Raw genomic sequence first — 22,961 nt, forward strand, 5'->3', positions numbered from 1 at the left:
AGAGCAGCAAAAGATTAACCAACAGGAGCATGTTTAGAGGGTTTTCAATCAGTTATAATAGCGAAAAAGAGAAAATCATATATCTGATGCTTATTCTCTAACCAATATACAAATGAATTACAATTACGTGTAGTAATTTAATTTTCCAATTGCTAAGCTTCATGACCAGAGTAAAAACAACAGTATCTACAGTATAGCCCTGTCTGTAAATTCCATTACCCCTGGCCTTGATTTCAGAACGCCCGTCTGTTGAAGAACAGATATTTTTAGTGATCACATATCTGTTTCTGCAGCTTATAGCAGAGTAGCTTCTCAGACGCATAACAGAATCCCCCATCGATGATACTCAATTCCAGGCTTTTGGAACTAAATTGACGCTCCTAAGAATAGAGTGATCACTCTGGATCTCTGATTAAAAGAATGTCAGTGGCAAAAATGTCATCATAAGCTGGTTATTATCCCAGTCTGGTTTGAGCAGACACAAGAGCAGTCCGGTACATTCAGATCCCTCTTGACAAGGCGTTTGTCACGGTTGATTGACAATTTGATAAAGGGAAGCTTTTGTGCTACCTGGCGCCATATTTCTTTCACTGATCCATTTGGTACTCCATATTGAAAATAATGCTTCACCTGAATCAAGGATTTATACAGAACAATGTTCAGAACAGAAGTTGCCATGTCCGCATTAAATTGTTGCAACTTACCCAGGTATAAGGGCAAAATGAAATAAGATCTACTTCTAATTCTATCTGCCTGGAAAATATATATGAGGTCTTTTAATATCCTGTTTGAGATTGTTTTGCAAAGAAGACGTCCATTATTCATTCAAGTACGAGTCTGATCCTTACAATGACTAATCAATGTGTCTTTAAGCACTTGTATTGAAATCTGTCATCGTGTCATCTCAAATCATACAAGTTTCTTCCAAGATATACACATACAAAGACGCCTAATGGTCCAATTTCAGGAGTCGCATCTCAGATGCCTAAACATGATGTTAATTGTATCTTTTCTCATCCTTCCAACCCCCATATAATCAAAAGAAGAAAACATTTTACTATACTTTCTGTTGTTAGTTCTTATGTTACCATCATCTTTATCAACACTGGTCGAAGGAGCCTGAATAATTAATATATAGCATATTTGAAAACCAACAAAAATGTGATAGCAGGGAGAGCATTTGACAATCAACAGCAAGAAAAGAAAAATTAAACCGCCAAAATATAGAGAAATTTATATTTACCTCATTCAGCTGTTTCTGATATTCAAGTATTCTCTCACTGGTAATCTCTCTTAGCATCGAGACCAGGAATCCCGGCTTCAAAGCTGTATTGGATTCAACAAATATAGCTATCTTCCTGTAGTCTATAACATCTTCAAACGGCAGCTCAATGCTATCACTGATTACCACCGGAACACACAAGCTAACTATAGAGTCAAAAAGCCGGCAAGCTGATGGAGTATCACCAGCAGGATTCAAACAAAACTTCGACGTATGCATCCCATGTGTAGCAGCCCGCCGACTCTCCCTGGATTGAGTTCCATGCTTCACAATCACATCCTCTTCATTCTCAAGCAACTGGAAAAGCAAATCTCGAATCTTTCCCCCCTACAAACACAAAACCCAAATAGCATATCCACATCATACACTATCATCAATCAGTCTTTAACACATATCTCGATTCACATTGTCCTCAAAACCACAAGTAATCCTGACATTTCGTATCGAAAAGGCAACATTTACATACAGGAACAGACAATGTACCTCCTTGCGAAACCGGTTGCCCATGAAGAACAACAAAGTGTTGCGATTTTCGACACTAATGTCGCCATTATAAGTGTTGATGCGGTGCGAATAGGGCACAATGACATCCTTCACCAGCGAGCCCTGGTCCGGTTTGAGCCGGCCGAAGTCACAAACAAGCAAGACTGCATTTTTAACACTATCAAGCACTTTATACAGAGCATTGGGATCAGAGGCCATGATCACATGGTCGCGTCCACTGTTCCTCTTCCAGTACTCCTGCGCCTCCAGCCACTCCACCAGCGCCACCTGGTTCTCCTCGTCGCTGTACGCCGCCGGAAGCTCCCCCGATCCGGCGGCCTGGCGGTTCGTGTTGACGATCAAGCTCAGGGAGGAGAAGAACGGCACGAAGAACAGGTCCGCGTCGTCCGGATCCAAAACCCTAACCACCGGCGACCCGACCCGGCCGGATTCGGGCTGCAATAGGTCCTTGAAGAGGTACCACTCCCCCATGTGCTGGTGGCCGGGGTACTTGAGCGACGAGAGGTCGTCGGAGGGGCGGCCGCCGCGGGCGAGCGAGTGCTGCTGGATGATGCCGTAGGTGAAGCGGGTGGGGAGGTCGTAGAGGAAGACCTTGACGGCGGCGGCGGCGGCGGCGGAGGGGTGAGGAAAGAGGTTGAGGTCGGAGTCGCGGGAGAGGGTGGAGAAGGAGGGGAGGGAGGGGGAGACGGCGGCGGGGGAGAGGAAGGTGTTGAGGAAGGCGTAGAGGACGAGGACGATGACGATGGTGGCGAGGGCTTGTTTGAGGAGGGAGGATTTGCGGGCCATGGAGAGGAATCGGGTCGGGTTGAGGGAGTTGTTGCGGTCGTCGGGTGGCGACGGAGAAGCCGACGGCGCTCTGGGCTTCTTGCCTTTGTTGAATCGGAGAAGCTCAGTCGTGCTCATTTCTTCTTCTTCTTTTTCTTTTCTTTTTTGGAAAAAATTGTATGCGGGTGCGCACTAGTGCTAACGTGCGCTGGGGTCTAAGATTTTGAGATGCACCATAAGGTGGTATTTTGTTTCTAATAACTAATAAGAGTTTGATTGATTCATTTAGGTGTGGCGTGACAAAAAAATCACATCCAATGATATGATAGCTCGTGCTGACAGAATTGAAGTTCTTACTTCTTATTGAAAACCAGAATTGAAGACTATTTGAAGTTCAAGATTCGGAGACGTTTTTCATGTGATTTGTAATCTAAGTTTCAACTAATTGATGTGATTTGGCCGGTGAATATATAGAAATATATACGTATGGGCGGAATGGCGTACAAGGATGACACATTGGAATCGGAAGATATATGCATTATTTCTGTAATTATTTATGTGGTAATGACGATGAAAATATAATTTGATTCCATTCTTTCTAAACAAAAACAAAAAGTAGATCTACCATCTTGCTATCTATTTTTAAACGTACTCGAAGTCAATCTTAGATTCTTAGTGATAATCTCTTAGCTAATGAGATACTTAAATAGGAAAAGTAGTGGCAACACTGACAAACAAAAAACTACAGTGTCTTGGCCGGTATTAGTTTTCTTTCTTGGTGATCAAGGCAAATGTTCACATATCGATTCCATCCAAATGAAAGGTGAATTATACACATTCTAGATATAATGGGAAACTACGTACGTATGTATACCACTAGCATAAATTTTTTTGGGAAAGTACCACTCATTTGAATATTGATGTTTGCACAAGATGAACAAGCTCGATCGATCATTGGAGTTTTTTGTGCTAATTAAGATCCGAATGTACTAAACTGGACCGTGAATTGGGTCGGTGTTGGTTCCATTCATCGCATTAGTGTCGGATTATGAGATATACATTAATCCAGATTCGAGAAGCATCCCTTAAAACCAGTATGATCACGTACATGCATGCAGTTCACTTATAGGGTTGTCATTAAAAATTGCTAAAATTGAGGGAGAGAATGGGTGCATTTCTTAGAACATACAAGTACAAATTATATAAATATAGATAAATTTGGATCTGGTACTTTTTGAAAATTAACCATTGAGCAATTGTCGCATATATATATAAGAAAGGATTGAACGTACATCCACTTTTGCTAGAGAAAAGGAGATCTATCGAGTTATATAGGAAGACTCCAAATGATCGAAGAACACAAAAGAAAGTCGATGATATTCTTATGATCTTATATAAGTCCATACGTATTAAGCCTTATAAGATGTACGTTAACTAGCTGCTAACTGCATAACCATAATCCCAGCGAGCATGCCCTTGCAAGCTGAAGCCGCTCTCATCGATTATTATCACTCTGCAAAAGAACATCTTAATGTCAGTAATTAATATTGCAATATATATCACTAAGAATGACTTACTTGAAACCATTAATTAAAAATAGCGAGGAGGTTGATTACAGAGTGAGATTAATTGATTGGGAATTCGCATCGATCAGGATTGGGTTTATATTATACCATAGAGGGGGGTGTTCAGACTGAACTCGTGAAGTTGTGGCGGATTAGGCGGGAGAGAACTCGAACTAGCCTGGTAAGCTGCAAACTGGGGCTGCATGGAGGTAGTTGCAAGCTGAAGCAAAGGCTGTTCTTCACCACAAAATGGGAATTGCTCCATCAGATGTCGATGCTGCTCAGGTTTTGGCTCCATTTCAATTTGCTGCTGATAGTGGTGCTGATGAGCAAAGATTGCAGCCTCATGCTCCTTAATCTGATAATTATGCTGAACACAACATCAATTAATCACGCACATGAAAGCTCATGCTAATTATTCATTGAAAACGTGAATCAACTCACCAAATGGCATAGTTCATCATTCTGCTCTTCCCTCTGTTTGGTCTAGTTATATGCATATAGGTATAGAAAGACCGAAAAAAAAACATCATTAGTTTAAATTAAAAATGCGATAGGAAGAGATGGAGATCTAGATCTAGGTTTCTCAGTGTTACATACACTTATCCGAAGGTTATGAACCTCTTGTTGCAAGATCTCAAACTGCAAACCCAAAAAAAATAGTTATATATATGGAAAAGAAATAGGAAGAGGTTACTATATCACTATATGTAATTAATAAGAGCACAGATTGTTACATGTATATATATCACATTTGATAGCCAGCAACTTAATCGATGAAAACTTTAGTGAATAATCGAGATGCAATGAGTAATGCTAGTACTAGGACAATACATTCGGTCATTAATTTCTTGAAAATTATATAACGTTATATGTAGCACGCTAAATTAATAGCACATACATTGATGAGTTTTATTTCTATAACAGATGTGTGGATTATCATGCATAAGTTCAAGCTAGTTTGGGCGTACATTGAACAATTCATCCTAAATCGCCACGCCAACAAGCGAATGGACAGATCATGAAATGATTTTTTTTATATAAGAGATCATGAAATGATTGAACTAGTAGTAATCATATATAATAGTAAATGGCAGACATATATACATGAAGTTGGCACGAATTTATAAATGGTACTACTGCACTACTATAACTAAGGTTCTAAAAACCAGTAATGAAGATCACAGTTTGTACCTTTCTAGCTCTAACCTTGTTGACAGACTCCTCTAACCGATTTTCGAGCTCCAGCAACTCCTCAAATCTCACACAACTCAAATCCTCACCAGTATAGCGTTGCAAGCTCAAATGGAGGTCTTGAGTTTCTTTCCTGATTTTTCTCATTTCAGCATTCATGATTTCCTAAAAACATTCATTTGAAGGGTAATTGATTCCAGCAAATTTAATAATTCAAATAGACTATATTTTTTGGATATAAAAAATGTAAGTGGGGGAATAAATAGACTATATTTCAATACAAAAACGAGTTGAGGTTTCTATATATATTATACCGCGTCACTGTTTTGTGGAATACGATTCCCTGAAGCATACTGGTACCTCCTTATAATTTCCTCCATGCTATAAAATCATACGAACAATAAGTTACAGACAAAATAGACCAGGTACTGAATACAACGTACAAACAAACACAACAATATGTATGCATGCATATGCACTTGTTAAAGTATATATACTTGCACAACTACATATCTTTATGGTGTAGTATATGTACATTAATTGTGTTATCTGACTATTACTGGCTAGCTATGTACTATCAAATAAATTAATGATATAAAAGGAAAGCCTGAAATTTGTTAACAAGAAACAGAAAACAAAATTCAACACTGCAGTGGCCAGTACATATCAACTTCTGGGACGTAAATCATAAGCATGAGGAAGTCTTTGCTTTTTGACTGACATACTAATCATGAAACTGACTTGAAATTCTATAGACGATTATATGAGTGAAACCCTAGTTATGATCCCCCAGATCTAAACCAATTTAATTCAAAATCAGCTCATTTGGTCAAATCTGATGAGGCCAAATCTGGGTTAACTGATAATTAAACATAGTACATATATATATATAGTACCGAATTGCATGTTAGACTGTTCCTGTGGTGGTCAGAAAATAAAAGAAAGGAATGTAAAAAAAAAATTTTAAATGTAAAAAAAAAACCTATTTGAGAGAGAGAGAGAGAGAGAGCTAGCATTATGAAGAACAGATCACTAGAAAATCTTCAAAGGACAAAACCTTATTGGAAAATTGAATAACAAAGCCATTACATGAAATTTAATATACTGTATAATTAAGAAAGAAGGAAACAGGTAGCCTATGAGAATCAAAGTAAGAGACGAAGTGAGAATTGTAATACTGAAACAGAGAACCTTGTTGAGTCACTGCAATACTGAAACATCTTCCCAGTGCTGGAGAAGATGACAAGGCCGATCTGGACATCACACAGCACAGAAAGCTCATGAGTCTTCTTCAGAAGGCCAGCTCTGCGTTTCGCAAATGTCACTTGCCTTGTGGTTCGGTTCTCTATCCTTGAAATATGTATCTTTCCCCTTCCCATTTATGCAAGTCTTATTATCTCTCTCTTCTGTTCTTGGTATGAAAAAAAACAGCTCTGCCCTTCTCAGTGTGCCCAAATAGCTGAATAAGATCCACGGAGGAAACAATGTAAAAAACCCCAAGAATTAGTTTCTGGAAATTTAATGTACTCCAGCAAAGATGGGTTCAATTATTAGTAATTATTAAAAAAATGGCTAAAAGGGTAAAGGTTTATACTTTGTTCAGTTGTTGGATGAAAATTAAATGATAAGCTAATTGTATATACAGAAGGGAAGTTCTAAGAGAGAAGCAGACTATAAACAAAGACTTCACTGTAATAAGAACTGGGAACCTAGCTTGTAGCTATAGTTTTCTAAAAACCCTAATGATGACATAGATATGATCAACCATTTCTTATGTTTCGTAGACAGAGAGAGAGACAGAGAGTTGAGTTTAGAAGGAAGGAAGATCTTGAAAGAAGAAAAGAGTTGGAGACATTGCTTTACCTCTTTTCTGTTCTTGCTGCTTTGCTTGTTGGAGGCCGGCCTCGATTTTCAGATTTTGGCAACAAGAGTGAATCATAACCATCTGAATCAAGCCTCTATATTTAGCTACTTTCTAATCCGTAAATGCCCGTCTTTTTTTCGTTTTATTACGTAAACGCCACGAGTCGTTCTTTGCATGTGATCATTCATAGTTGTACTATTTCAGAGTATTGAAGTACTACAGTAATATGTGATACTGGGATTAAAACAGTTCAGAAATTGACAATGAATACTTCAATAACCAGACAGATGTTTCACGCTTTGGTTTTGAGAAATTTATCAAAGAAATTACCTCGATGAATTAGGAAAAGAGACCACTCGAAGTGTCGAACCAAGTTCCTATGCTCCTACATTTAGCAATCAACCAATTTAAACACTATAATTATGTGTTGCGGATTATATGTGTTTAGTTTCACACTCCACCTTCTAATAACGGATGTAACTTCCAGTTTCAAAATGGAAACAACTGTATATACCTCTAATATGGTTTGAAATCGATCAGTGTTATCAAATGATACCTCACCAAGGAGACTACACGTACAATTATAAATGCTTACTATATGCATCTGATAAAGGATGCGTACTATACAACCAATTAACCCAAACTATAACACTTAACACCTATATCAGCAACCACGTACGTACAGTTGCACATCAGTAAAACGTACTCTAAGGTTTTGGCAAGCTCGGCCGGATTATTGCTGCAGTAGTTATATATTTAGTTGATGTACATGTAGCTAACAACACACATCGATCATCAAAGTTAGTGATAGAAAATCGTTATGACTCTAAATCTGCAATTTAGTAAGCAATGAATGTGTACGTTGAGATAAAATTTATGGTCCAAACTAAAATGTATACTGATCCCAGAAAAACAAAACGATCCTAATAATTAGTCTTAGTAAATTAAAGGCTTCAGAGAGTGGAAGTACTAGAGTGGCATAACTGTAATTCCAGGCATACTGCGAATGATGAATCTCTGGCTACAAAGTGGTGGGTAGATCTGCATTTACATGGAAACTGCAAAGGAATACAGAGTAGTACTACTGTTTAAGAATTGCGACTGTTAACTACTACTCCAGCCAGAGCCTTGTGGTCATCAAAAGCCAGCTTTATGAACTTTGCCAAATTCGGAAACCCTAGCCTCTAAAGTACGTAGTGAGACAGCAATGATTTACCTTAAGAAACAAAGAAATGATGAAGAGCTTGGCCCCAACACTTTTGACTGCACAAATCAGTTTCCATGTCCACCAAGGAACCCTAATTACGTTTAAGACGGGGTATTACTGGTGCTAATCACATACTTTACGTATATGGATTACTCATGAAGCATGATGCTTATTGGGAGTACTAAGCTGCTGGCTAATAATTAATTAACGTATCTGCAGGCTGCAGCAATTTGAAACCCCATTTCCTAGAAGATGTGTTCCTGTGGGTGTAAACCATTACCAGCATGATAATCTTTATCGAATATTTTGAATTCTATGTATGTATACCTTTTGACCATAAGAAGTGATCCCCCAACAACTCTTTCTATTTCTTACAACTTCTGTATCACTACTCTTGGTTACTGTCTGGGCTTCTTCTGGTAATTAATGAAAACCAACTAAGAAATGTGAGCAAATTGTATGTCTGTTTCATAATAAATTCAAAAATATGTTCTTTTTTTTTCGATCTTCTTATTCGATCTCTGAAATAAAACCAAAAACCATGTGAAATTCATTATACAAGTTTGATGAAACTCTAATCAGCTAGCTGCTAAAGTTTGAGGGATGTCTGTGAGGGGTTCAATAGTAATTTAATTCCTAGCCCTAACCCTAGTTGAATCAGAGTGAGAGATTTCCAAATTAGGGCACTGGATGGTTTAATAATTGGGTCTTGTGGTTGATTGGTCCCCTACAAATAATGAAAGCCTTTGCCCCCAGACCTTTAGCAGCTTCCAAACCCTTTCTCTTTCACTCTCTCTGTGTATGCAATGACAATATGATCTCTTTTACTTCTTCTGCTAGGTTTCTGCAGAAGATCAGATTCATCATCAGATGGGTCCTCTTGCCATTATGTACCTCAATTTCACCCAAATCAATTACCACCATGTATCCAAAGTCTTGGTAAATCTCATGGTCATGAACACTTGATCGATATGACATCGTTTTTCTAAAGCTGAAATTGACAGATATGAGACTATTACACATCTGCAGGCTAAAGATTAGCATGAGCTCCTCAAATGGTTAAAAGAAACAAAGAGTTGTAATAATTTGTAGAATTGTAGTTTTTCCGGAACTAGAATTAAGCTGTTTCACGTCCTCTTCATTGCTGCAGTCTTCACATGCATGGAATTCGTAGCTCCAAAATAGCCAGAATGCTTTATTTTTTTAATAATAATGTTAAAAATTACTGGTTATGTTCAATGTGTATAAAATGAGAACTTGAGAAGCTATAGTGGACTTGCTAACAACTTAAGATCGACATGGTGTTACAACAAAAAATGACTATGCATGTTTGACTCATTAGCTAGTTCATTTTATGTCACGACCTGGACCGCTCCGCCGTAACACGATATTGTCCGCTTTGGACATAGCTCTCACGGTTTTATTTTTAGGAGCTCAGAAGCACCTTCACAGTGGGTCACCCATCATAGGATTGCCCTGGGCCAAACATGCTTAACTTCGGAGTTCTTTTCTCCTCCGAAGCCGTTGAGCCCCCAAAAAGCCTCGCGTTAAATAGAGGTGGGCATGTACATATAAAGCGCAACACCCCTTCTCCGTTGGCCGATGTGGGATATTACAATCCACCCCCCTTAGGAGTCTGACTGTAATAACCCGAATTTTTAGAAACTAAATGTCGAGTATTTTCAAAGTGTTAAACTTGTGAAATTAATTCAAGACGACAATTGGAGGTTTGCGACATTTCGAAACGAAAACGGAAACGTTCTCGGATCGTTTAATTAGAAAACGTAACGTTACCGCAACGTATAAATCGACTTTTATTCCGTCGCTCGGTTGCGAAAACTTCCTTCACGAAAGTCGTAGAGCTCATCGATACGAATTCATAGACACGTCATGCGTTCGAATCGGACTTCGGACGCGAAAGTTATTAACGTCGGAAGCTCGTTTCCGATTTTGGAAATAGTATAAAAGGAAGGAGAGGAGATTATAAATCAGAAAATCAGCTCGGGTACTGTTCACCCGAGCTCGGGTACTGTTCACCCGACCCAAAAACCTTCTCCGGCCGATTTCTCCACCATCCGACGTCGCCTCGTGTCGTGCCACCTATCAAACTGACGGGCTCGATGAGCTCCATCTTTTGGGCTACGCCTTGCACTCCGGCGACAACCACACGCGGTGTAGCAACCGCCGGAAGTTACTGTTGTGGCGGCGCCGCCTCCTCCGGCCACCATGGCTCGAGATTCTTGGGGGGTTTTGCTTGTCTCAGTCCCAGCAACATTCCCACAAAAGGAATCGAGCCAAATCGAAGTGTAAGTACCCGAATCAAAATTTCAATTTCTAGGATTTGTGAATAGTGCCGATTTCATGTTCTTCGTTGTTTGGACTGTTTAGACTCGGATTTAGACGTTGGTGTCAACTAGGGAGTTGTTGAAAATGTTGTTTAGGTTGTGGTGGTGAAATTTGGTGATGATTGGTGGCGGTCGGTGAACAGTAACGCCGAATGAATAGTAACTGTGAATAGTAACTCCGCATGAATAGTGATCTGTAACAGTAAATGTGAACAGTGTCATGGTAAAACAGTACCCTTTTAAAAAGTGTTTTGGTAAAACAGTAACTGTGAACAGTGGTTTAGTAAAATCAGTGATTAGTAAACATGAACAGTGTTCCGTGAACAATGTTTTATGAACAACATTTAGCTGTGCTGAACTCGTCACCTGATATTTTAAGTATCATTTTCTAAACATTTATCGTGCTATTAGGTGACTGACGAAACGAGTGAGGAAATTACTTTCAGGGTCGTGGAAGTTGCACGCAGGAAAGAATGTGAGTAAAATCTCACTTATTTACGAATCTACCATTGCGGTGATTCCAAGATTTTTGCAAGAGTTTTTAATATTGAATTACGACACGTATACAATATAGTGGATTACGTATATATCGTATAAATGGTAATAAGTACATATATATATATATAGTTTGCTATATTATATACTGTTATGAATTCATTGGAATTGGTCATTTCGAATGACGAGAATTAAATGTTGAGCATGTGATGTGATTTTTGTACAATATGAGGTGTGATTATTGTACGTGGTTTTAACATGACTTTGTTAAAATGTTTTGTCTTCGGACGAGTTTTTGTCTTCGGACGTGTTTATGAAATATGACATGTATACGATATAATGGATTATATATATATTGTATAAATGGTAAATATGTACATATATATATAGTTTGCTATATAATATATTGTTATGATTTTATCGTGATTTATGTCATTTCGATGACGAGATTTAAATATCGAGCATGTGATTTTGATTTGTACAATATGATGTGAGATTATTGTACGTGATTTTAACATTGAGTTTGTTAAAATGTTGATTTGTCTTCGGACATGATTTTTGGTACAATATGATGTGAGATTATTGTACGTGATTTTAACATTGAGATTATTAAAATGTTGATTTGTCTTCGGACATGATTTTTGGTACAATATGATGTGAGATTATTGTACGTGTTTGGCAAGTCGGAACCTAGCCTTTGGCCGGGCGAAAGTTACGATACAGTTAGAGCTCTAGTCTGTCTGCCTTATTACTGCATGTGAGGTAACGGGTGGTTATCTGCTCATGGGTACTCAGATTGTTTTGGATGTTGGGTAGCATGTGGCTATCCAATATCGGCGGTGTATTACGAGAGGGGTAACAGATGTGTACCAGCGTTCTTGGTACCCGTATTATAAATGCATTTGGGTAACCAGAAGGGTTACTTAATTTCTCATGAGCGCTTCTTTTCATATTTCTTTGGGACAACCAGATGGGCCGTCCATTGACTCATGAGTGCATTTATATTTGTTTGATTTGTGGATTTTCGTATATATATTAATATGCGAGTTGTATTTTGATTTTACTCATACGAGCTGTAAAGCTTACCGGGTTTGTGTTTACAATCCCGGTGCACCAATTCGATGGTGTAGTGGATAACTCCGCAGGTGTGGATTAGCGGGAATTGACGGACCGCTCAGAGGACTTGAAGTTATTTATCTCCAGCTTGTGTGAGTATTTTGTGTGTGACTATCTTGTGAGTTTGTTGTGAGGATTACGCAATTCTATTTGTTATAATATTGAATTATAATTTGGGTTGTAATAATCGGTTTAACTGAGTTGTATTTTGAACTCACTGATGATCCGCTGTGGCATTTTAAATGATTTCGATTCGTCGAAATTGTTTGGTGTTTAACGACTTTGAAATTTTGAGTTTTTAAGCTTGAAATTTTGGGGTCGTTACACTGACGCATTCGTCGGCACACTCGCACCATACGGCAGAGTGGCTCTTATACTAAATATCACGACCCGGACCGCTCCGCCATAACACGATATTGTCCGCTTTGAGCATAGCCCTCACGGTTTTGTTTTTGGGAGCTCATAAGCACCTTCCCAGATGGTCACCCATCCTGAGATTGCCATGGGCTAAGCATGCTTAACTTCGGAGTTCTCCTCTCTTCCGAAGCCGTTGAGCCCCCAAAAAGCCTCGCGTTAGATAGAGGTGGGCATGTACATATAAGGCGCATCACCCTCTCTCCGTTTGGGATATTACATTTTACTTCAATATAATCATCTAAGATAAAGATACTGTAAATAACCAAACATTACTTCTTAAATTCTTTTTCACTTTCCACTACTCTACTCTTCCTTTTTCTTCCTCACCCTGCAAGCATTGGCCATCCGCACAGCTAACATCAGAAGAGATGAACAACTAAATTAAAAACGGATGAAATCATGTCACAAACTGCTAGATTCATTCGCTGATGGAGATTACTAGCTAGAAATTATGGCGGCCAAGTTTGTATTGTCAACTGATACATGTAAGGTTTATCTTGCAACTGATTATGCATTTATTCCGAAAGCAAAATGTAATAGTTAACAAAACCGAAAACTAGTGTGACCTAAGCGATCTCTCATGCATTAGAAATCCTGGAATTGATCGAATCCTACCAATTTAGTATATCCATCTAAGTAATTAGCCTAGCACATTTTTTTCACCCTAGGGAGATTGAAAGAATAAAATTTATAGAAATCCAAACTTCGAATCAAAGAGAACCTGGCCTACCAGGTGATCGGACTTAAGCACCTATTATCTTTCTCCAATACATTTTTTTTAATGAAAATGCAACCATTAATCAAATTGAGATGAGAGTACATCAATATCACATTAACAATAAGATACACAGGTCGAGCACCCGGCCTCAATGCCTCATACATATTCTTGTGGCAAGCGATACCCAGACATGGATATCTTGTCAGCAAGCATTTTGCCCGTCTTGGGCATGACATGCCAGTACAAATCGATATTTGTTTGAAGTATAAGTCTGAAATTTGGAATGCTCCTTGGAAGGTATGATATCATCCCACAGAGGAATCTGACTCATGTGTTCTTTGGGGTTTCATACTCAGCAGCTAGAAAAACAAAAACCTGCTCCGTGTTCCATGTAAACAATGACTGCAAATCGATATTTCTTCTTCTTCCTCTTCTTCCTCTCTCTTTTGGGATTCTTAAAGACTTATAATCATAGTCTTACAATAGAGGGTTATATAGAAGGTTACACAATCATACTACTTCAAATTTTTTTTTTGGGTCAATTACTTCAATTGGGTCAGCGCACAAATTAAGCAAGTAAAAGAATCACTCCTACTTCAATTGGGTAAAAGCCTACAATTAAAGCCCTTTGTATCACCCGCCCACTGAATTGTAGCCACGTACGTGGCCTGTCGCCTGTATCCCCAAAGTGAAGGTCATGCGTATCGATTTAGGATCGAGGCCGATTCTCTAATACATGTAAATGAAAATGCATGTAAATATTTGAAATGAGAACATATAGATTGCATACCGTTTAGGATCATGAAAAAAAGTAGTAATTATGTTGTCTTACAACTTCGATTAATCTAAACGCTCTTTTGTCACAAAAATAAAAAACATTGGGGACAATAGTCGCAATACTCAAATTAGTACAAATTGGTGACATATTCAACTCAAATACAGGCCTCCCGAATAAGACCTATAGCTAGAGAAACGTACACAAAATTGAAAACGAAGATATGAGACATCCAACAGCAATCCAAGGATTCAATCGTTCACCTATTCTAGCTGCTTTCCAAGGAATCCCCGCAAACCCGGGTTTTCCTTTCTCAAATATCTTAAGGATATACTTCTTCAAGTAGGTGCAGAGAGTAATTGTGAGCAACAAGAGCGCGAAATACAAATTGAACTCGATAATCGTCGAGTTGAACAAGAGTGTTGCAATGCAGACAGTGTTCAACCCGATGAGAAGAAAATTGAGAAGGCGGACGGTATGCAAGGCCATCATAAGCGCAGCCTCGACAATTCTCCTCCATCTCCTCCTCCCTCCTCTCCAATCTCGTTCTCGTAGCGCCGCCAACGGGTCATTATTCCATCGCAATGTGTACCCTCTCGGACCAAGGAACCTCTCTTCATTCAATATCCCAAACGCATTGAACAACATCACCCCCGCAACCCAAAACCTCCACAAAAATTCTTAGTGCGTCCATCAAAACCATCGGCATCATCAACATGGTCGTCTCAATCCCACAAACCCTCTAGGAAAAGAGAAGTAGAAATTTTCCAAGTGATAGTGAATTAGGAGATCGATTATTTTCTCAAAAGAGAGGTTTATTTATATAGAGAAGTCACACAAAGCAAATCAAATAGGTAAGTAATTTATCACTCCTACTGCTCTTTGGATAAGATATTAAGACAAACCCTTTGCATCACTCCTCCATTCTGAATCCGCCACGTGTCCTCCAAAAATTAATTTTAAATCTAAGTCACCTAGAGTGAATGTAACTAAGCTTTAATTTTGATTGATGGAGTTAATTTTATTTGACTATTAACTGCGGAAAATAGTTGCCGACATAAGCTTCTGCCTTCTGCCACCTATTCTTCTTTCTTCTTCGTCTACCTTTCTTCTTCTTCTTCTTCTTCCCCAAATCTCTGTTTCTCTCTCTTAAAATCTAACCCCCTGAGATTTGAAGCTTAATCCTGAATCGGACGATGGATCTGGCGCCGGAGGAGCTTCAATTCCTATCCATCCCGGACATTCTCCGAGAATCAACAGCAATCCCAAAACAGTCGCCGAAAACATTCTACCTGATAACCCTAACCCTAATCTTCCCCCTCTCCTTCGCCATCCTCGCCCACTCTCTCTTCACCCAGCCGCTCCTCAACCAGCTCCAAGGCCCATCCACCGACCCGGCCCAGCTCCACCACAAATGGACCCTCCTCCTCCTCTTCCAATTCTTCTACCTCATCTTCCTCTTCGCCTTCTCCCTCCTCTCCACCGCCGCCGTCGTCTTCACCGCCGCCTCCCTCTACACCTCCAAGCCCGTCTCCTTCTCCAACACCCTCTCCGCCATCCCCAAAGTCTTCCGCCGCCTCTTCATCACTTTCCTCTGGGTCACTCTCCTCATGGTCGCCTACAACCTCCTCTTCCTCGCCTTCCTCGTCCTCCTCATCGTCGCCATCGACTCCCAGAACCCCCTCCTCCTCCTCTTCTCCGGCCTCGCCGTCTTCCTCCTCTTCCTCGTCGTCCACGTCTACATCACCGCCCTCTGGCACCTCGCCAGCGTCGTCTCCGTCCTCGAGCCCGTCTACGGCTTCGCCGCCATGAAGAAGAGCTATGAATTAATGAAGGGCAAGACCGGCATGGCGTTCGTCTTAGTTTTCGGCTACCTGACCTGCTGCGGCATCATTGGAGGGGTCTTCGGGGCGGTGGTAGTGCACGGCAGTGATTACGGCGTTTTCGTGAGGATTGTCGTCGGCGGGTTCCTCGTCGGGCTTTTGGTGATTGTCAACTTGGTGGGGCTGTTGCTGCAGAGTGTGTTTTACTACGTATGCAAGAGCTACCATCATCAGGGGATCGACAAGAGTGCTTTGCATGATCATCTCGGAGGGTATCTCGGCGAGTATGTGCCGCTTAAGAGCAGCATTCAGATGGAGAATTTGGATGCCTGATAAAGGAACCTGAATGCCTGATAAAGGAACGAAAGAGTTTGATGTGTGTAAGTTTGTTTTTCTCTACTAAATGGTGTAAAAAACAGAGAGGAAAGAATGGGGTAAAAGAATTGAGACAGCGTTATTGGAACTCTGTTGTGTTTCGTATAAAATTTTCAGTTAGATGTTGATTCTAGTCTGTTGGGATTTACATTTTATTGTGTTGATAATTCTGTATGTCACTGCACTTTCAATAGAACAGGGATTTTGATACCATCTTGAATTTGGCCATTATGTCTCTGCTTGAATCTTTCGATAAGTACTGCTACCTAAATGGCTGCTTAGGAAAAGATAAAAGTATGAGTTAATATGTCTTATATATTATTGTAAAGAATTTGCTTGGATACTATCCCTTTGTCATTTCGCATTTATTTTGGAATTTGCTAGTTAAATTTTGGAAACTATTGTATGGATCTAGCTAGTGTTTTACATCTAGTTATGATGTTTTATTGCTTCATTGCAATTCGGTTGTTCATAGGAGGTTTCCATATTAACAGAAAACGATAGTTCTATACCTTCTTTGTTTGTACACACAATCTTAGTGTATCGGATCATTTGGATGGGTGGAGTTAAAGCTGATTCTGTATTAATTTCCACTGGATTAGACTCTATGTATTGGTAAGTGAGTAATTAGTAGCTGATTCCGTATTTATTTTCACCTTGGCCGATTAATTGGACTGGAAAAAGAACAGTTACTGTAATCGTATTGATTGACTTCTTCACCAATTAGAGATCAAATGCATTCTATATTTGAAATAGTAGTGCTTTGGCTTGTAACATGCTTTACCAAAGAAATGTTTGTTGGCATTGATAAAAAATTGTAGAATTATGTATACAGGCTGTATCACATACATCTAGTACCATACTTGTAGGCTTGGGTTATTGCTAATGTATGTGAATATGTTATGATTACTTGTTCAATTCATATGATAATAATTCTTCAAGGTACACACTTGGGCTAGCCAGTTTGCCCATCGAATTGTTTTCACATCAATTCACTGCCTTTGCAGTCGTTATATTTATATATAAACTTATATAGCTTTCCATCAAGGGAGCTTTGTGCTTCCAATGAATTTAGGTCTTGCTGTCATTTAACGTTGAAGAGATGACTTGCTAACATATCTCGCATATCATGCTTTGTAGTCTATACATCCTATCTGACATCTGTAGTCTATACTAAATTATCATGCAGTGGTTCTGTCATCTACGCAGGAATACTTATGCAGCCACTCAGAATATCAACTCCAGTGCTTATCAAGGGCTTAATTGTTTGACAATTTCGAAGGAAAGTGAAGCTTACTAGAAATTTGCACTAGAATTGATTTGATTTTCTCAACTCAGTGGCAGCATACATGGTACTGTGGGTCTGTACGTTTTAACTCGAGTCCCTGTGCATGTATATGCAGTGTGCTACTACCCTTCTGCATCTTAAATTGTCCACATTATCATAGAAGGCTGAAGTTTTCTATTTTATCCAACCCACATAAACTCGCAACCTTATAGATCAGGCTCAAGAGAGCATCAGAAAAGGGGTTTATGCCCCCCTGCTTCAAGTTATGTACCGAGTGAAATACGTAATGTGGTCAGATGTCGTTTCAGAGAATGCGATAAGATTAATCTACTCCGGGTTGGCCTCAGAGTATATGGACTTCTGATACATAAACTGCGTAGAAATGTTTTTACTTTGAGTTGGATTAGGTTAGAGATCAAAGAATCCAACAAAATTTAGTCAGGGAACAAACTTCTCTAAATCAATTACACCTTGTGTGAAAGAAGTAATACTGGGAATTTTAGTCAGGGAACAAACTTCTCTGAATCAATTACACCTTGTGAAAGAAATACTGGGAATGGATCGCGGGAGTGAAGAAGGGCAATGCCGCTTGTAAAGCTCTTTCGTACAGCGCACAGGGCTAGTCTAATGCTTATGTTACTCAATTAAGCTAAGGATTAGCACTGGAGTCGTAATGCTTGTGTTATTTAGGGTTCTCCCTTGAGCTATAAGCATTGTGTTTGTAAAATTCTAGAACATGTATATATTACATGTAATGTGTAGTATGTCAAGATGAATATTACACCATCAAACAATGTACTTATTCCACTGGTATTGCTTTGAGTAACATTACATTAATATGTTGAGGGTATGTTTCTTACCACAAAAGGAATCCACAGAATAAGCTGAGTACCATGTTGAGCAAAGCAGTAAGTGGCATGGTTAAAGCCTACTCTTTGCAATGCCAACTGGTTCATTTCTGGACCTTCGCTCTACAGCTCGGGACAGTTGCTTTACCGCCTCTTTTGGAAGACGGGATGGTTTGGCCAACCAATCTGCCCCATCTACCACCAATGTTGTTCCGTTGATGTATTTCCCTTTAAGCATCAAAGACATGTACAAGGTCAGGTTACCAATAGAGGTGAAATGAAGGAAAACACAGGCTGTATTTAGGATCTTCAAATTCTATATGAAGTTCTAGCTTCAATTGGTATAAAGGAAAATGCATCAGATATGAAGGGTTTGTTATATGCGTGTAGTCATTAGAGATGACATGTTGTCCAATGAGATTTCTAACCTGCAGTAGACGCGAGATATACTGCAGCCATAGCAATATCCCACTTCTGTCCCACTTTTGTTAAAGGAGCAATATCCTTTAGTTTGCTCACTATCTCCTGAGGTAAGAGCTTACTAAAACCAGCAGTATCTTCAATAGGTCCTGGCGCAATACCATTGACTCTTATATCATAATCTGTTCCCCACTCCAATGCCAAGCTTCTTGTAATGCTATCAACAGCAGCCTGGTATAGAAGAAACAAAAAACTCATATCAATCACATCAGTCTTTACACAAGTACTACTTCGTACCTCCCATTTTCAGGGGAACATATAGAGTTTCTACTGATTGGGCAAACCTTTGCTGCAGATACATGAATTTGATACCATGTAGCAGTGTAATGCAAAGTCGCACTTATGTTTATTATTGTTCCACCAACAGATGAGTTCTTCCCTGGTGCCCCCTTCTTGAGATACTTGAGTGCTTCATGACACATAGTAAAGGTGCCTACAGCATCTATATCTAAAACTGCAATAGAGCCAATAAAGGAATTAGAATCAAATTTAACCTTGTTCTATAGGATTCCAAGGGTAATCATGAGAATAGTAAAGTGGCAGATCCGATTATACAATGTAGAATTGTAGATTGGTTTGATTAAATTAATACTTCTAAAGATACAACCTGTTCGAAATCCATTGGGGGATAGATCCTCAGACGGAACAAGGAAATTGCCAGCAGCGGCATTCACAAGGATGTCAAGCCTACCAAAATGCTTCACAGTTGATTCCAACACTCTAACTGCATCATCTCTTTTGCGAACATCACCCACAAGTCCGATAGCCTGCAACAATACAACAATACAGTCTCTCTTATTCTTCACTTTTTCTGACCATTAAACTCAATGCCTGGATCAAGTAAGTATACACTACAAATATTCATCAATCAACCTAATCTAAAAAGAACAATATTGATTTTATAATAGCAGGAAAATGGAAAGAACATTGATCTTGCTATCTCATGATCTGCCATTGCTTTCCTACTGGAAAATACCAAAAGACAACAATTGAGAATACTAACAGTATGCAATGTACCAAGCTAGAGCAACTCCTGCAGTCTCTCTACTTTACTGACCAATTTTAGGAAATCTAGACAAACTAGTTCTCTCCATCTTCATAAGTTTTGCATTACGTCGGCCGGAACTAGCCCGGCACACTCACAGAAGCAGACAAATTCTCATTCATCTACATGCGCACTGTGGTGAATGCAAGATCATATCTTTAAGTTGGTCAATGTCATATGTCAAACAAACAACTTGAGCCACAAACTACAACGATTTCGACATATAAATAGATATTCTTTGTGTATGCCAGCTTAAACAATTAAACTCCATGTACAAATCGGTCAATGTCTACAGATGCATGTATTCACAAACTAAAAACTCTTGAGCATCACTACTTTTTTGCCTACAGTTGAAAACAGCTCCAATGAAGAAACCCAGCAACCAAAACCAACCAGACAGATAAGAACAGCAAAGACTGAAGAGAGCAGAGGAACAAGAATGTTACAGGAATGCCAAGGGACTGAAGGACTTGAACAGCAGAGTCGATGACGTCTTTACGACGACCCATGACGGCGATGGAGGCTCCATGTTTGCCCAACTGAACTGAAATCTCGTACCCGATCCCCGAGGCGCCTCCGGTCAACAACGCCACCTTCCCCTTGAGTATCTCCGCCTTGAATGGTGACTCCATTGCCGTCTCTCACTCTTTCTATTCTTTGACACTTTCTATTTTTGACTTTTTAACGGAGAAATGTGGGTCGTCGATCTTGAATATTATTAGTGGTGCTGTCGTTTACTGGCATTCAATGGGCTGGGCTGGGCCTGGCTGGGCCGTCGGGCACATTACATATCATATTGAACGAATTGATGAATTATGAACGCCGGCCGGTAAGTTTTCTTTATAGAGAAGACTCTCTTATGTATATGAGATTCTGAGACTGGCTCTCAACAGGGGTGTGGTGAGATTGGTAACTGAGTAAGTACTATCTTGAATCTATTTCCAACTTATCAAATTAGGATTTTTATTAGGGCGGGCACGGGACGGGATGGGACAGGGCTCACACGTCTCATCTCACTCTTTTGAATCGGGACGGGATGAAGGTTTTTAAGAATGCATCTCACTCGGGATTAATCCCGGTTGGGACGGGACGGGACGGGACAAATCTCACATTCCTATGAAGTTAAATAAAAACCTATATTTTTACTTTTTCATTAACAAAGTAACATTCAATAATGAAATTTTAATAAAAAATTGCATATTATGTTAAAAATATTATAATTTACCATTACTATTTGAGTTGATATAATTTTAAAGTTATTAAGAACATAAATTAGTTTTATTTTGATACAAATATATAAGAATTTTTAAGTTTATATTAAAGGTGGGACGAGACAAAGCGGGATATAAATTATTCGTCCCACTATTATGAAACGGGACAGGATCGGGACGGGATCGGGACGGGACGGACGTTTTTAGACCTCTGTCCCGTCTCATCCCGTCCCTATGAATTTCGGGACGGGATCGGAACGGGATCGGAATTTCCGTGTTTTATGCCCACCCCTAATTTTTATCGTTGTTCTAATAATAAACGCACACTACAAAGTTAAAGGTAGATGTTCCCAACTTTCGCGCAAGCAACTATATATGAATGTTATATAGAAATTAACTTACTTAGTACAGCTAATTATTTCGAATGAATTAGTTGTTTTTTGATAGACATTTCATATGATTTAGTTTTTGGAAAAAGTATCTGATGAAAAATATATAAAATGAGAGACTTAAATAAAGACAGGCTCAAGCATATACTAAAGATTTTTTTTTAAGTGACTCAATCAAAAGTGACTCAAATAAAGACAGGCTCTCTCTCTCTCTCTCTCTTCTAGCAGCTCTTTTAGAAGCATATACAGATCTCAAGCATATATTAAAGATTTTTTTTAAAAAAAATTATATCAACAAGTTGGTACAATATTGCCAAACTAGCTAGAGACGACTGAAATGCTTAGCCAACCATATTCTATGAAATGGCCGGAAAACGAAAACACACTTGCAACATATTGCAAAAGGAGATGAACAGAACAGATTACAAGCTAGAGTCAAAACCATCTAAATCAAAGATATCTATAAAAACTTCTCACCAGATCTTAGATCCAATTCTCAATAAACTATGTCCAAATGAATTGCCAATAACTGCATCTTTCCTTTTCTAATCCCATGCACGTTCGAAAATTCATATGAGAAAAATGCTACTATCAAGAACCAGCCACCATATAATCAATTGAGGGATAGAGCTATGTTGGGAGCTTGCTAGGTCAAGCAGCCATCTCGATCTATATTGGATCCAACAATGTGCATAATAGCATATTCGAATGGTCAACCACCCCTACGTCGTACGTCTCCACCAATCCCACCATAGAAAACTTTTATAAGAACAATAGAATGAAAAATAACAAACGAGAAAAAACAAAGTGGAACATGGACTAGCTAATAGTCACACAACATATATGGTTGCTATAGTGTTTTCACAGTCCCATGTAGCTCTCATTGAATTGCTTAATTAAGCCAATTGGCACCTGTGTTTCTTCTACAAGTGTATATTTAACTCACTCAGTTTCTTCTCAACTGTTTTTTCTTTTTAAAATATGATGAACGTACAGTCTGTTTCTTCTCCCAACTAACAGGTTTTTACCTCATTGAAAAAAAAAAACTAACAGGTTATTGCCATATATATGATCTCAAATACTTATTTTTTAAGTAGAGAATATGAAAATATTAGATCCAACATAGAGTATAGACATGAGCTAGGTATGCTTATTCGCATGATTGAGCTCTACGTAATAGAAGAAGAAGTGATTTACCTAATAAATATTCATAATCTAACAGGACATTTTTGCCTCTACTAAACACCAAGGATTC

General features: G+C 39.0%; 4 protein-coding genes and 1 long non-coding RNA gene across 5 annotated transcripts; 2 read left to right on the forward strand and 3 right to left on the reverse strand.

The window, feature by feature from the left end:
* Positions 1 to 34: 34 nt before the first annotated feature.
* On the reverse strand, positions 35 to 2,729 carry LOC126785668 (probable arabinosyltransferase ARAD1). The gene is made up of 3 exons (XM_050511288.1): positions 1,766 to 2,729; positions 1,244 to 1,609; positions 35 to 630 (listed from the first exon to the last, which is right to left on the reverse strand). Exons 1-3 carry the CDS (start codon positions 2,687 to 2,689, stop codon positions 442 to 444), a joined length of 1,479 nt encoding a protein of 492 aa, XP_050367245.1. The 5' UTR covers positions 2,690 to 2,729; the 3' UTR covers positions 35 to 441.
* A 1,330-nt stretch (positions 2,730 to 4,059) lies between these two features.
* LOC126786921 (MADS-box protein defh21-like) lies at positions 4,060 to 6,689 on the reverse strand. The gene is made up of 7 exons (XM_050512878.1): positions 6,502 to 6,689; positions 5,625 to 5,691; positions 5,311 to 5,475; positions 4,717 to 4,758; positions 4,561 to 4,602; positions 4,225 to 4,474; positions 4,060 to 4,064 (listed from the first exon to the last, which is right to left on the reverse strand). Exons 1-7 carry the CDS (start codon positions 6,687 to 6,689, stop codon positions 4,060 to 4,062), a joined length of 759 nt encoding a protein of 252 aa, XP_050368835.1.
* Positions 6,690 to 10,393: 3,704 nt separating this feature from the next.
* On the forward strand, positions 10,394 to 12,425 carry LOC126785682 (uncharacterized). Its single transcript, XR_007671115.1, has 3 exons — positions 10,394 to 10,687; positions 11,138 to 11,201; positions 12,352 to 12,425. It is a non-coding gene; the product is annotated as an uncharacterized LOC126785682 (long non-coding RNA).
* Positions 12,426 to 15,353: 2,928 nt separating this feature from the next.
* Positions 15,354 to 16,407, forward strand: LOC126785672 (uncharacterized). Its single transcript, XM_050511297.1, has one exon. It carries the CDS (start codon positions 15,444 to 15,446, stop codon positions 16,401 to 16,403), a length of 960 nt encoding a protein of 319 aa, XP_050367254.1. The 5' UTR covers positions 15,354 to 15,443; the 3' UTR covers positions 16,404 to 16,407.
* A 1,982-nt stretch (positions 16,408 to 18,389) lies between these two features.
* Positions 18,390 to 20,771, reverse strand: LOC126785673 (peroxisomal 2,4-dienoyl-CoA reductase [(3E)-enoyl-CoA-producing]-like). The gene is made up of 5 exons (XM_050511298.1): positions 20,553 to 20,771; positions 19,669 to 19,828; positions 19,346 to 19,515; positions 19,010 to 19,232; positions 18,390 to 18,809 (listed from the first exon to the last, which is right to left on the reverse strand). Exons 1-5 carry the CDS (start codon positions 20,736 to 20,738, stop codon positions 18,655 to 18,657), a joined length of 894 nt encoding a protein of 297 aa, XP_050367255.1. The 5' UTR covers positions 20,739 to 20,771; the 3' UTR covers positions 18,390 to 18,654.
* Positions 20,772 to 22,961: the final 2,190 nt, after the last annotated feature.

This window comes from Argentina anserina, chromosome 3 (genome assembly GCF_933775445.1).
Source record: "Argentina anserina chromosome 3, drPotAnse1.1, whole genome shotgun sequence".
NCBI classification, from domain to species: Eukaryota; Viridiplantae; Streptophyta; class Magnoliopsida; order Rosales; family Rosaceae; genus Argentina; species Argentina anserina.

Coding starts and splice junctions, on each gene's coding strand:
- LOC126786921 (XM_050512878.1), bottom strand. CDS start 6,689: ATGGGAAGGGGAAAGATACATATTTCAAGGATAGAGAACCGAACCACA. Junction 4,759..5,310: donor ACAAGGTTAGAGCTAGAAAG/GTACAAACTGTG, acceptor TTGGGTTTGCAG/TTTGAGATCTTGCAACAAGA. Junction 4,603..4,716: donor TTCATAACCTTCGGATAAGT/GTATGTAACACT, acceptor GCATATAACTAG/ACCAAACAGAGGGAAGAGCA.
- LOC126785673 (XM_050511298.1), bottom strand. CDS start 20,738: ATGGAGTCACCATTCAAGGCGGAGATACTCAAGGGGAAGGTGGCGTTG. Junction 19,829..20,552: donor TTCAGTCCCTTGGCATTCCT/GTAACATTCTTG, acceptor GTATTGTTGCAG/GCTATCGGACTTGTGGGTGA. Junction 18,810..19,009: donor ATATCTCGCGTCTACTGCAG/GTTAGAAATCTC, acceptor TGATGCTTAAAG/GGAAATACATCAACGGAACA.
- LOC126785668 (XM_050511288.1), bottom strand. CDS start 2,689: ATGAGCACGACTGAGCTTCTCCGATTCAACAAAGGCAAGAAGCCCAGA. Junction 1,610..1,765: donor GCAACCGGTTTCGCAAGGAG/GTACATTGTCTG, acceptor TTGTGTTTGTAG/GGGGGAAAGATTCGAGATTT. Junction 631..1,243: donor ATCAGAAACAGCTGAATGAG/GTAAATATAAAT, acceptor TCCTTGATTCAG/GTGAAGCATTATTTTCAATA.
- LOC126785672 (XM_050511297.1), top strand. CDS start 15,444: ATGGATCTGGCGCCGGAGGAGCTTCAATTCCTATCCATCCCGGACATT.